The sequence below is a fragment of the Hemicordylus capensis genome, chromosome 2 (assembly GCF_027244095.1).
Source record: "Hemicordylus capensis ecotype Gifberg chromosome 2, rHemCap1.1.pri, whole genome shotgun sequence".
Lineage (NCBI taxonomy): Eukaryota > Metazoa > Chordata > Lepidosauria > Squamata > Cordylidae > Hemicordylus > Hemicordylus capensis.
Genome location: NC_069658.1, coordinates 298,692,180 through 298,706,488, shown reverse-complemented (window position 1 = coordinate 298,706,488; position 14,309 = coordinate 298,692,180). Strand labels below are relative to the sequence as shown.

Sequence of the window (14,309 nt, the reverse complement as noted above, 5' to 3'; positions counted from 1 at the left end):
TGGAGCTTTCAGCAGCCCCATAAGTGCACTTGGGGGGTGCTGGGGTGGCCCAGAGTGAGTGGTGGTGTATGGCATATAGGGTGCCAACCACCCCCATGGGTTGCTAACCCATGGCGTACAGGGTTCTGTTGTTTTTGAGGTGTTCTGAGTGTGGATTCTATGATAGCAAATAAGATTTTCAATTAGACACCATGAATCCACTCACTCTCATTTGCTGGGTCCACCAAAGTATATTACATCTACCATATAGATATGATTGCACCTTTTGTCCAACAAGTGATTTAAAATGGGAATCTTGAAATGTTATTACTTTAGGAATACCTCACAGATTTTTACCAAACTAGCTAAAGGCATAGGATTACAATATCCTTGAAGGTGGACATAATCTAAATTGGGAAAAGGAGAATTCTAAAATATGTTTTTGGGGGGCAAAAAATAATGTCAGAATCCATATGAGAGGCCTGATTAGAAGCAAATATTTTGAACAGCTATAATTCAGCCACTCTTCATTAGAAGTTTCTGAAATGTGGTCAGATTATACAAGATAGATTCTCCATGGCAAATTCCCTATGCTTAGTAAAAATTGTCTTGGTTTTATGAGTAGATTTTTCAGGCTTTATAATGATAGGATGCTGAAAGAGCCAATCATCATAATGATATCGGCACCCATTTCCCTGTATAATTTTTTTGAAAGTAGTATTGGCTTGCTTAATGGCCATTCATGTAGTGGTTAAGGCTATGAGCTAGACTTCATAGCTCAGTCATAAACTCACTAAGTGGACTTAGGCAAGCCGCTCTCTCTTAACTTCAGCTCCATCTGTACTATGCCAATGATAATATCGTTACAAAACAGGTTATCTTCCATTTTGGAATTTAGCATTCACCCTGAGGCTGGGAGAGGCAAACATTTGATGCCACATGAGCGAAGTAAGTTTTCATTTGGATCAAAATAGTTTGGTCATGCAGCCTGAGTCAAGAAAATAAGTATACTTATTATAAAATATCCCAGTGGACTCAGTGGTGTTGCATTCTCAAAAACATTGTTTTGATAGCCATCTGTTATATTCAATAAAAGCTCCGTTCATGTATTTGGGCTGGCTCCAGACACACGTGGAAGCAGGTGCTGTTCTACAATCACTTGTGCAAGTGCTTACAGCATCAGAAGAGTTTTGTGCAGTGCTATAAGAAGGCAGCTTCTGTAGTAATTCACATGCTTTTGTTTGTGCAGGAGCTTTCAGAAATGGAAGTGTGTCTTTGGACTGTTTCATTTTGCTAGTGTGAAGTATAAAACAGCCCTTCTGTGAACAGAAGACACCTCTCACATGCAAGCAGGGGTATAGCTAGGGGAGGGTGGGCCTGTGTTTTCCTACCCCTGTCTATGTGCCCCATTACCATTGGTGACCCTGCCACCAGTACCTCAACAACCACCTGGACATCCTTCCCAGTCTGTAGGAATGATGCTCACCACTCAAGCCCACCGCATCACTTCACTGCTCTACATGCAGCCGGCTCCCAGGTGCTGGGAAATGAGGAAAGAAAGCCCCGAATGGGGACTTTCCTCTTTCTGCCTGGCCCAGAACTGGATGCAAATGAAAGACATGCATATGCATCCTCCATTTGTATCCATTCCTGGGCTGGGTGGAAGGAGGAAGACCCCCATTGGGTGTATGTAGCAAAGTGGAGAGGCAGGTCAGGTGGTGGCGAGCTGCGAGTAAACAGCCAAGGGCAGGAGTAGGTAGCTGACCAATAGGGAGAGGGGGGAGGCTCCCAGATGCTGGGCGGCTCATGTTCTTTGAACACTTCCACCTAATTATAGCTCCACCTCTGCATGCAGCTCTTTATTTTCAGGTACATGATGCAAGAACATAAAATGGATTATGTGTGAGTTTTTAAAATCAATTTTACAGGTTCTTTCATTTATGAGAAAAGAAAAGAAAAGATTTCCAAGAAAGACAGTAAAGTCAAGGTACTTGTTATCCTTTTTTAAAACCTGTAAATACCATTTATTTCAATAGGAGAATTAGACATGAGCATAACTAACTTCTTTTGTAATCTCCAGCTGATCTACTGCACAGCGCTACAGGCATCTAAAATAAAATCAGTCCTGTTGCACAAGAGCACTCTTGTGCTACTATGTAAGATGATGCAATCATGCTTGCATGATGCTGCAGCCATCAGAAATAATGGCTGTAGTTTCATGGAACAGTGATTGCACAATTTTACATACTGGCATTGTTTTAAGACAGCAGCATTGGTGGTGAAGAACCACCTATGGTATGTTGAATGGCATGTCAGCCCTTGACCTAAAATAGTGCTTGTGTTTGGCTGAATTGTGTCCTAAATAATTATTTTCCACTAATTCAAATGTGTATGGTTTTTAGTTTAAGACTCCTAAACAGTTTACTACTGTAAATATCACTGTATATGGGTAAACAAATTAGAATGTGGAAGCATAGCTGTACTAGGAATCAGACAATTACTGTGTAAAGAAAGGCACAGGTTCAGACTAGGTGTGGTATTGTAACAGAAGACATCAAGATACTGAAACAGGAATTAGGGCAAGGCTTTAGCATCAAGATGAAGGCAAGCATCAGAAATGTATCAGGTTCTTTATCTTATTTATGTATTTATTATTTATTTAGTATATTTGTATACTGCCCAAAACATAGACTGCATTGCTCAAAGACTTTCTTCATTCCTCTTGGGACATGATGTGCTTGAGGATAGCCGATGAGAGGGCAATAGGAGAGGCACAGTCAATAGCCTAAGAGACAAGCTTCTTGACCTAGGTTTCCTACATCAGCTACTGCATGACTGAAGATTCACTCATACTCCTTCAGCACTTAGATCAAGCTTCACTCTGCTACTCCGTCCTGGGTGGTAGGAGTGAAGATGATACTTTCTGTTTATATTACACTCAAACTTGTTTTGTGGTCTCAGAAGATGGAAGCAATGGTGAATAAAATAAAGGACTTGGAAGGAAAATAATCATCATCTTTTAAATTTTTTCTCTGGGGTCTGCCTGGGAGAAGGCAGGGTATGGAGGCTACAGAACATACAAATAGATCTCAAAGGCTGGTTGTGTGGGGGCACTGGTATCCAGCTTCTGCCTCCAGGATCCAGCAGCTACACAGAGTTCTGTGTTGCACCATGACTGTGCTATTTGCATGCCACTATAGAAATCTGATGAGTACTTTTGCCAAATAACTGATTGCAACATCCATATGATATGTGTGTGTGTGTGTGTGTGTGTGTGTGTGTTGATTCTCAGTTTGCCTCACGGAAGTCTCCTGTTGAGGAAAGCTCCACCCCTGTGAACAGGACTGAAGAACTTCAGGAAACAGCCGAGGTCTCTGAGTTATATCTCTTCAACTCAGTCCTGAATATAAAGAAGTATCCCACACTCAGTATCCCAGCAAAATGAGTCAACATCGCATCCACTTGCAGTATTAGCAGCTCTTTGCTGCCTGTACAAGTAGTCTGGAGTGGTAATGTGTGCCCCAATGATGTTTGCCTCAATTGTTTGGCTTTGCTGCCTCTTACTGGGGTGGACCTACTGTGTCCCAGATGTTGTTTGTGTGAAGAAACTAAGAGCAACCTGTTTATGTAACATCCATTATATATATTTTAAGAAGTGTTTGGTTGGTTGGTTTCTGCAAAATAAAGTAAGTCATACTTCTGAGTTAATTACAGATACCAAATTTTGAATGAACAATCATAAGAACACTAGAAAAGTCCTGCTGGATTCGGCCCGTGTGGATTCTCTGCAGATTCAGATTACTTTATTTATGGTCAATGACCAAAAGAAAGATATACAGTGGTAAATGACATAAAATAGCATAATATCCTTAAAATATTATGCTATTTTGAGCCCTTGAGCCCCTGGTGGCGCAGTGGTAAAACTGCCGCCCTGTAACCAGAAGGTTACAAGTTCAATCCTGACCAGGGGCTCAAGGTTGACCCATCCTTCCGAGGTCGGTAAAATGAGTACCCAGAATGTTGGGGGCAATATGCTAAATCATTGTAAACTGCTTAGAGAGCTCTGGCTATAGAGCGGTATATAAATGTAAGTGCTATTGCTATTGCTATTGCTAAAATAAGCATATACATATATCTAAAAATAGCAATTTTAAAATACACTCATAACTCTGCATTTTGTTCCTGCTTTCCTGACTGAGGAAAAGAGAAGGGATTTTTTTCTCCACCCCCTTCCTGCTGCTGAGACAATCACTGCCTGTGCCTGCTGTCTGTTTGAATCGATTCGGGCACAAAGCGATATATACCCGAATCTACCTGTTTCAGGAGATTTGTGGACAAAACAAATCTAGCTAGCTGGCTAGATTCAGACCCAAAACAAATGGGGGGGGGAATGATTCGATTTGGGTACAAATCAAATCAAAAAAATCAATTTCTGCACATCCCTATTCAATAGCCTCTCTTCCCGCTTAGCTTTTCAGTTGGCACACAGGGAGATTTAAAGAAGCAGCACAAGAGGCGCAGGCAGCTCCATCCACTTCCACCTCTTGCATCCATTTCTTTAAGCCTCCCTGCACAGCAGCTGAGAGGTTTAAAGTTTAAATAGCCCCTCTCCCCACGTCTCAGCTGCTGTGTGAAGAGGGTTAGATTTTAAATACCCACTCCCCACACACAGGCTGTTCCATCCACTGCTGATGTGAGAGTGGATTGTTTAGCTAAGGAAACCCAATTCTGGGGCTACTGCTAAAGCACTCCAGTATTGTGGTCAAGCACTACCGTTGTATTCTTGAATGTTGATTTATTGATTTGATTGATTAAGTGCCACCAAGTCAGTGTTGATTCTTAGCAACCACATAAATCGATTCTCTCCAGGATTTGTCTTCTACTTGGCCTTTAAGATCTCTCAGTGGTGCATTCATTGCTGTCATAATCGAGTCCATCCATGTTGCTGCTGGCTGTCCTCTTCTTCTCTTCCCTTCAACTTTTCCCAGCATTATGGACTTCTCAAGGGAGCTGGGTTTTCATATAATGTGTCCAAAGTATGATGGCTTGAGCCTGGTCATTTGTGCCTCGAGTGAAAATTCTTGATTGATTTGTTCTAGGATCAATTTGTTTGTTTTCCTGGCTGTCTATGGTATCCTCAAAATCTTCTCCAGCACCAAAGTTCAAAAGCGTCAATGTTTTTTCTATCTTGCTTCTTCAAAGTCCAGTTTCACATCCGTAGAGTGTCACAGGGAAAACCATTGTCCAAACTATTCTAATCTTTGTAAGTATAGACACGTCATGGCATCTAAATATCCTTTCCAAGGCCTTCATTTCAACCCTACCAAGTGCTAGTCTGCAGCATATTTCTTGACTGCTGGATCCTTTACTGTTGACGATCGATCCTAAAAGGCAGAAGCTATCCACCACTTCTTTCATTATCAGTCCTGAGGCTGGTTGCTGTGCCCATTGTCATTAGTTTAGTCTTCTTTACATTTAGTCATAGTCTCATTTTTTCACTGTGCTCCTTGACTTTCATTACTAGAGCTTGCAGATCATCCACATTCTCAGTTATCAGAGTGGTGTCATCAGTGTAGCGCAGGTTATTGATGTTTCTTCCTCCAACTTTAAAACCATGCTCATCTTCTTTCAATCCAGCTTCTCTCAGTATATGTTCAGCATATAAATTGATTAAATAAGCCGAAAGTATACAGCCTTGTCTTACTCCTTGGCCGATCTGGAACCAGTCTGTTTCACCATGTCCCATCAGGACTGTGGCTTCCTGTCCTGTGTATTGGTTTCTCGTGAAAACAATTAGGTGTTCTGGGATGCCTATTTTCCTAAGGATATTCCAACTTGACATGGTTGATGCTATCAAAGGCTTTTCTGTAGTCAATAAAGCACATATTGACTACTTTCTGGTATTCTTTGGCTTTCTCAATTATCCAGCATGCATCCTCAATGGTGTCTCTTGTTCCTCGGCCTTTTCTGAAACCAGCTTGAACATCTGGCATTTCCCTTTCCACGTAGGGCTCTAATCTGCATTGGATGATCCTGAGCATTATTTTGCTAGCATGTGAAATTAAGGATATTGTGCAATGGTTTCCACAATCTGTTAAGTCTCCTTTCTTTGGTATGGGGCTGTAGACTGACCTCTTCCAATCTGTTGGCCACTGTGTCATTCTCCAAATTTGCTGGTATAGTTTGATTAGAACCTTGACTGATTCTTCATCTGTTGCTTGCCATATTTCTGTAGCTATTCCATCAATTCCTGTAGCCTTCCGACCTGGTAATGACTGGAGTGCTGATCTAACTTTATCTTCCCATACTAGAGGTTCTTGTAGGTAGGGAATATCTTCTAGAGTATCTTGGATGTCCCTGCTGTATAGATTTTCAGTATACTCTTTCCATCTCTGTTTGATTTTCTCTGCATCAGTTACTTTCTCTCCTTTGGAGCCCTTAACATACCAGTTCGAGCTTGGAACCTCTCAGTTTCTTGGTCTTTGGCAGTCTCTTTTCACATTCGTCCTTAACAACTTCTTTGATTTCATTCCACAGTTCCTCTGGTTCCCTATCAATGAGGTTTAGAACTTCAAAGCAGTTCCTGATGTTCTCCTTGAAAATGGTGGGTACATTCTCAAGATCATATCATGGAAGCTGTATAGCTTTGTTTTTCTGCTTTAGCTTGACTTGGAACTTGCACACGAGCAGTTCGTTATCTGTTCCACAATCAGCCCCCCGGCCACATCTTTGCTGTTATAACTGAGCTCTTTCACCTCATTGCACCAATAATGTAATCAATTTGATTTCTGTGTACTCCATCTGGTGATGTCCATGTGTATAGGCGCCACTTTGGTTATTTGAAGAATGTGTTAGCGATGAAGAGATCATTGGCTTGGCAAAAACTAAGAAGTTGTTCTCCTGCTCCGTTTCTGTTTCCTAGGCCATATAGGCCGACTGTGTTTTCCTCCTTACCTTTTCCACCTTTGGCATTCCAGTCTCCAGCCACCAGCATCACATCTTGCTTGCATGTCCTGTCAACTTCAGACTGAACCTGAGCATAAGAACATAAGAACAGCCGTGCTGGATCAGGCCCAAGGCCCATCTAGTCCAGCATCCTGTTTTGCACAGTGGCCCACCAGATGCCACTGGAAGCCACAGGCAGGAGTTGAGGGCATGCCCTCTCTCCTGCTGTTACTCCCCTGCAACTGGAACTCAGAGGCATCCTGCCTTTGAGCCTGGAGGTGGCCTGTAGCCCTCCAACTAGTAGCCATTGATAGACCTCTCCTCCATGAAGTTATCCAAACCCCTCTTAAAGCCATCCAGGTTGTTGGCTGTCACCACATCCTGTGGCAGCGAGTTCCACAAGTGGATCACACGTTGTGTGAAACAATACTTCCATTTGTTGGTCCCAGACCTCCTGGCAATGAATTTCCTGGAGTGACCCCTGGTTCTAGTGTAGTGTGAGAGGGAAAAGAATTTCTGTCTCTCCACTTTCTCCACACCATGCATGATTTTATAGACCTCTATCATGTCTCCCCGCAGTCATCTTTTTTCTAAACTAAAAAGCCCCAGGTGTTGTAGTCTTGCCTCATAAGAAAGGTGCTCTAGGCCCCTGATCATCTTGGTTGCCCTCTTCTGTACCTTTTCAAGTTCTACTATGTCCTTTTTAAGATGTGGTGACCAGAATTGTACGCAGTACTCCAGGTGTGGTGACACCATCGTTTTGTATAAGGGCATTATAATATTAGCCATTTTATTTTCAATCCCCTTCCTCATGATCCCTAGCATGGAATTGGCCTTTTTCACAGCTGCCGCACATTGAGCCCACACTTTCTATGAGCTTTCCACCATGACCTCAAGATTCCTCTCCTGGTCAGTCACCGACAGCTCAGATCCCATCAGCATATACCTTAAGTTGGGATTTTTCATCCCGATTTGCATCACCTTACACTTGCTAACATTGAACTGCATTTGCTATTTTGTCGCCCACTCACCCAGTTTGGAGAGATCCTTTTGGAGCTCCTCGCAATCTGTTTTGGATTTCACTACCCCGAAGAGTTTGGTGTCATCTGCAAATTTGGCCACCTCACTGCTTACCCCTGCTTCTAGATCATTTATGAATAAATTTAAAAGCACCGGTCCCAGTACAGATCCCTGGGGGACCCCACTTCTTACTTCCCTCCATTGTGAAAACTCTCCGTTTATACCTACCCTCTGTTTCCTGTCTTTCAGCCAGTTAGCAATCCACACATGTACTTGTCCCCTTATCCCATGACCGCTAAGCATAAAACTCATCAACTTCCTCTCTTTCTGCATCAGCCATTGGGGCATAGACTTGAAGAACTGTCATATTAAAGGGTTGTCCATGTTAGTCGGTCACTGACTGCATTGTACCCAGATACTGTCATTTCTATAGCCTTCCTGACTATGAAAGCAACACAGTCCCTTCTTTGGTTTTCGTGTCCTGAGTAGTGATTTTCTGACTGAATGTGTCCCATACCAGTCCATTTTAATTCACTAACGAGCTGACCCCACACAGAGCGTCTGTGCAGTTGTGCACTGAGCCTGTGGCATCCCCCTGCAGCGCTCTTGCTCGCTTGCTCCCCCCCCCCACAGCACTCTCGCTGGCTCGTTCCCCCCCACAGCACTCTCGCTGGCTTGCCCCCCCCGCAGCACTCTCGCTGGCTTGCTCCCCCCCACCGCAGCACTGTCGCTGGCTCACTCCCCCCCACAGCACTCTGAGTCATTCGCTCCCCCCTGCAGCCCGCCCGCTCACACACTCTCCCCCACAGCCCGCCCGCTAGCTCCCCGCACAGCCTGCCCGCTCGTTCCCCCCGCAGCCCACCTGCTCGCTCGCTCCCCCCCCACAGCCCGCCTGCTCGCCCACTCCCCCTGCAGCCCGCCCACTCACCCCACAGCCCACCCACTCACTCACTCCTTCTCCTTATCTGCATGGAATCCCCACTGCCCAATCAGGTGCTTCTGCTTGCAAACTCTGTCAGCCAATCGCCTCCTTTCTACCACGTCCCCATGCATGGCCCATCTTGGAGAATTAATAATATAGATGTCCAAGATGTCAATCTGTAGTTGATTCATTTCATCTTTCTCTGTGTTGAGCTTTCCCATATTCATGCTTCTTATGTTCCACATTCCCGTTGTAATTCTGTCTTTGCAGCTTCAGATTTTCTTTTCCCGCATGGTATCATCAGCTGCTAGACATCCATAAGGCTTTAGTCTAACCGCATCATAAACACCATTGGTACTCTGAAAGATCCTCAGCTCTTCCTCAGTAGCATGTTGAGTACCATCCAACCTGAGGGGCCCATCATCTGGCACTACATCGACAATTATTCTATCTTGTCTATCCATGTGGTTTTCTTGGTAAAATACAGGAGTGGTTTACCATTGCCTTCTCCCGCGCAGTGTGAAATGATGCCTTTGTCATTGTCACAGAAGTGATCGTCTGCCTCCAGCACCTTCCTATATTGCTGCTGCCCAATATAGGTGCCTGCTTGCTTTAGCTGGGCAGCTTGGATGACTGCATTTTGGGTGACCCTACTGGGAGTATACCTCCTGGCGTACTTCGCTTATCCCTTCCAGGAACACGCCCCCCCTCCCGCCACAATGAGGCAGCTTAGTAGGACTGGGGGGGGGTACCCCCATGATATTAGAGTGCCTCCTGAATTTCATTTCTTGAACTTTCCTAGCAGTGTAATCTACGCAGAATGGCTTTGCCTGGTCAATGACGGGCCTCACCTACAGTATGAGTATTTAATATCTGAAAAACTGTATAAATATGGGTCCATTGACACATTCTGTATAGATAGATCATTTTACTGTGTAGCCATAGACCATTACAATAGAGTACAAACGAACATGTAGGGTGTGCATGAATGGTTAATCTTGAACCTGTTTTTCTTGAACCGGGACTGGTATGGAGGTTCAATCCCGGACCGAACTGGGGACCCAGTTCAGGCAAACCAGTTCTGGACAAATGGGGGTGGCTGAGCAGAGGTGGCATGATGGGAAAGAAACTGCTTACCTTGGCCTGTGCGGCAAGTGCATTCCCCCTCCGTTACCGAGTCACTTGCATGCCGACGGCTTGGTTCTGGCCTCTGCACATGCATGGAGGCCATTTTTGTTACCTCCATCCATGCACGGAAGTTAGAACCGAGTCACCACTGAACTGATGACTCAGTAAAGTAGGAGGGAGCGCACTTGCCACACCAGAAGGGGAAATGGTGGCTCTGGCAGCCGCACTGGCCTGCTGGGGTAAGTAGCTTTTTTCCCCTCTCACCACCGCTACCACCTAGGGGATGCCCCTCTACAATGCCCCTTTACTTGTAAAGGGGCATACTCACTGGATTCCCCTTTACAATTATGTCCCCTGAACTGGTTCAGCCTAGTTCAGTGGTTGAACTGAACCAGACTGGCCAAACCCCTACAAACATGCGACAAATGAAAACAAAAACTACTACAACAAAACACTTCATATCAGTAAAATAATTAATATACAAGTACCAACTAATGATGCAGCGAGGAAATGACTTTACTAGCAAGCCAGAGGTTGCTAGTTTGAATCCCTGCTGGTATGTTTCCCAGACTATGGGAAACACCTATACTGGGCAGCAGCAATATAGGAAGATGCTGAGGTGATTCTCACGATCGCCCAAAAGCGGGCTAAGGGAGCCTAGCTTGCTTTGGGGCAATTGTGTGCTACAATGGGAGCTGTGTGGCTCCCAGCAGCAAACCTCACTAAGTACCCCTCTCCTAAGATGAGGTTAACGAAGTGAGCACTCCATTAACCACGTCTTTTTGCTCATGTGTTGCCGTGGTACGCAGTGACACACGAGTAGACCCCTGACCAGGAGGCTGCAAGCAAGCAGCCTCCCTGGCTCATGGATCTCTCCAGGATGCCCTGCACGCTTGTGTGGGGCATCCTGGAACTTCTAGGGGCCGTGCGGCCCCCTATCCCCACAGCCCCTGCCGGCTCTATGATGGAGCCAGCAGTTGTGTGGGCAGCCCCCGCAAACCCCCTTATGGCTCTTCTCACCGATCATGAGAATCGCCTCCCTGAAAGGCTTAATTTCATACAGCATGGGAGATGGCAATGGTAGACATTTCCTGTATTCTACAAAAAGACAACCTCTGGGCTCTGTTGTCACCAGGAGTCAACACTGACTTGTTTGGGAGAAGCAACCCTTCCCTCCCTTCCCTGGGCATAGTGGGAGCTTTGCCTGGTCTTCCCATTGTGTGGCTGAGTAGGATTCTTTTGGTTGTCATCAGTTTGGCCAAATGGGAGTTATTATTGCTGACCTCACACTATTTCCCCTTAGTTAGCTCGGTTTCTACTATACAGCAGGTACAGTGCTGAATAAAAATGGTTGTATGAGGTCGGTGAGCACTTTAAGGCACATGTTTGGTGTGATGAAGAGTCACTGTCTAGATCTGGCTGGGGGCTTCCTCTGTGCTGCTGAGGCATCACCAGTCTTATAGGCTTGTGGGTGGATGATGCCTTATACAAGTGCCTTGAACTTAGGTCAGCTAAGAAGGGCAGCATTTGTCACAGGACTGGTGATGTCTGGAGCCAAGGTGTGTTTTAGGTGGGACTTGCACCCTGTGTAGCAAGTCTCTTGTTACCATATTGTAGGGGGGTGGAGTGCCAGTCCCCTTCAGTTTGATTGCAACTTGCTAATTAATAAAGTTGTGGCCCTTTTAACTCCATGCCTTGCCTTGTGTCTTCATTGATCTGGGTGCATCGTAAACTGTCTGTGACTTTAGGTTGCTTACATAGGAGAAATTTTTAGCTACTGTCATCTCTGCTATTTTCAGACCAATCATTGCCAAATTTCAGCAGAGCACCGTGTTTCTCATGTACTTCATCTGTAAGAAATTTCAAGTCAGTAGGACTAATGCTATAGGATGTTTTGTATACTGGAAGGTAAAAAATGTCAGGCAAATTTCCTTAGGAAAATAGTCTCACCTTTAATTCAGAAACACTATTGTGCCTCTGTAATGTCTATAAGAATAGGTATTTGGATTATGTGTTTTTATACAATGTATCATATAATTTGTGTCTGTTATGTTTAGATGCCTGTGTCCAAGAAACTCCTTGGAAAGGAAAGTTTAGGACTCAGAAAGATAAGAACACCAAAGCACAAAAGAGTTTTTTCAGCAACTAAGGTAACTTTTTGTTTAACACATGTAAAGAAGTACTCTGGATTTTTATTATTTTAATTCAATTGTTCATCATTCGGTGCAAGTGATAGAAAATTTCTATTCTAATGTACATGAATAGTAGGATTTGTATTTATTTATTTCGTTAAAGAATACTTATAATACACTGAAGTTCATCTTAGTCCATTGAGTTTATTAAATAAAGGCCTACACACACACACACACACACACTTTGTTTTTCTTTTTACACATTGTCAGTTTTAATTTATTCATTACTACCTTTGGAATATGAAATGCCAACCTACCTATTTGTTGGCCCAGAGAATTCTGACCCATAAGAAGCTGGGATTAAGAAGGCTAGGTCATTTTGAGCCAATATTTTATTTTAAGACATTGCTGGCTTTATTGGACTGTGGCTTTATTGTTTCTTTCTGTCCTGCTTGCTTTGGCTTAGGCTAGAAAGCAAACAAAACAAGCAGGTAATCAACAAAACAAGTACATAATAAATATTAATAAATTATTAATATGTATTATACATTATAAATATTAATTGCTAGTTAGGGATTATTTGGTCAATCCTTGTTAACCATGCAAACCACGGAAGTCTTCTTTATTTCTGTTCTAAATCTCATCATTTGTAATGTGTCTCAATGAATAGCCCATAGGATTTTCCACAAATAGCTCTTCTCTTCACCTGCAGGTTTTTTCCCCATCTTATAGAATTTTTCTCCACTGCAGTGAGGAATCTCGCACGTATGTGTTGTCCAGTGCAAATTGTCAGAAGAAAGGTGGAATTTAGTTGGAGATAGTGCGGATGAGTGCAGTGAGGCCAGAGTAATTTTCCTTAATATTGTGAGGCCCTAGTGCTGATCCAGCATCAGTCACTTATTAACTGTGCAATAATACAGGAAGAAGAATGATAGGAATTTATTCTTTCTGTTATAGCTGTTCTGGTTTTAGTGTTGTTGTCTGGCCTGAGTTCTTGATGTGGTTTATGTTAGATATTAAAATAAGCCAGTAAGCAACCAGATAAATAGCTGGCAATTAGTTATGTAGGGATCGTTTGCTCCATCCTTGTTAACTGGAGAAACTGTTGGAATATTTCCCTTATCTTTTCATGGAGGAGCTACACTGGGACCTAGCTTTTCTAGAGTATGTTGTGATGGACTACAAAACCAGATATTGTAATAGGACACAGAAATGAACATATGCATTGCACGCAGTGGTATGGACGTCCCTGAAAAACAGGGCAGAGCTACAACTGGATGGATGGATTCCAAGAACCCAAACTGTCCACTGCATCTGGCAGGGCTTCTCACTCCATCGCCCGAGCGCTGCTGCTGCTTGCCAGCTCCCAGGTCCATTTTCCTTCCATCGGAGCTGCTGGGAATAAGAGTGCACAAGGACCCTGATGGAGACACAGCACGCGCATACGCCCTCATTCTCAGTAGCCCTAGTGGAAGGAGAATGGGCCTGGGAGCCAGTAAGGCGCAAGCAGGAGTGCTGGGGGAAGGGGAGTCATGAGACATGGGGCAGCAGAGTGGACGCGACAGTGAGGTGAATGAGTGGGGACTGCGCATGCACATGCACCACCATGGGGAGGGTGTTACTATGAGAGGGGAAGCCATCCATGTTCACTATGTGGACATGGGCCCATTCTCCCCTTGCTACACCACTGCTGAAAAAACAGCCTATTGTTTGTGTCTATATTCTAACTGTCTATATTCTATCCAGGACCTATCCACCATTAGGGCTGAATGCTGGTGCTTTCCCCCACCCGCAAAATCATCTTGGTCTCAGAGGAGTCAATCCTTGCGGTAGTGTTTGAGGGCAGGTAGCTTAGAGAAATTGCTGGCAGGGGTTCAGAAAATTAAGGGAAATGCCTCTCATATATTGCCATATGACTCCTGCCCATCAGGGGGGTGGGGAGAGGGAGAGAAAAGTACTTCTCCTTCCCCACTTCAACCCACAGATTATACTACTAACAGGCAGCAGAGACCCCCTTTTGGCCTGTTTAAAAAACAAAGCATTTGCTAATACCTCTTCTTCCCAACCAACCACCACAGGTCCAAAGTGCACTGAAGCCTTCTCTCTCTCTCTCTCTCTCTCTCAGGCTGTTCACACAAGCAGCCGTACCCAGGCTTGTGCAGCCTTACCAGGGTAGGGCTACT

General features: G+C 44.3%; 1 protein-coding gene across 12 annotated transcripts in view; it reads left to right on the top strand.

Moving 5' to 3' along the window:
- The window catches only part of LOC128342526 (uncharacterized), a 138,959-nt gene that overhangs the window by 87,762 nt on the left and 36,888 nt on the right, over nt 1-14,309 (top strand). For 11 of the 12 annotated variants that reach the window (XM_053289897.1, XM_053289900.1, XM_053289892.1 and 8 more), the window contains 2 exons: nt 1,908-1,966; nt 12,052-12,144. In XM_053289897.1, the coding sequence (XP_053145872.1) occupies nt 1,908-1,966; nt 12,052-12,144 (152 nt within the window). Of the gene's footprint in view, nt 1-1,907; nt 1,967-12,051; nt 12,145-12,838; nt 12,991-14,309 lie in introns of all 12 variants that reach the window. The other variant, XR_008315046.1, reaches the window with a different exon arrangement.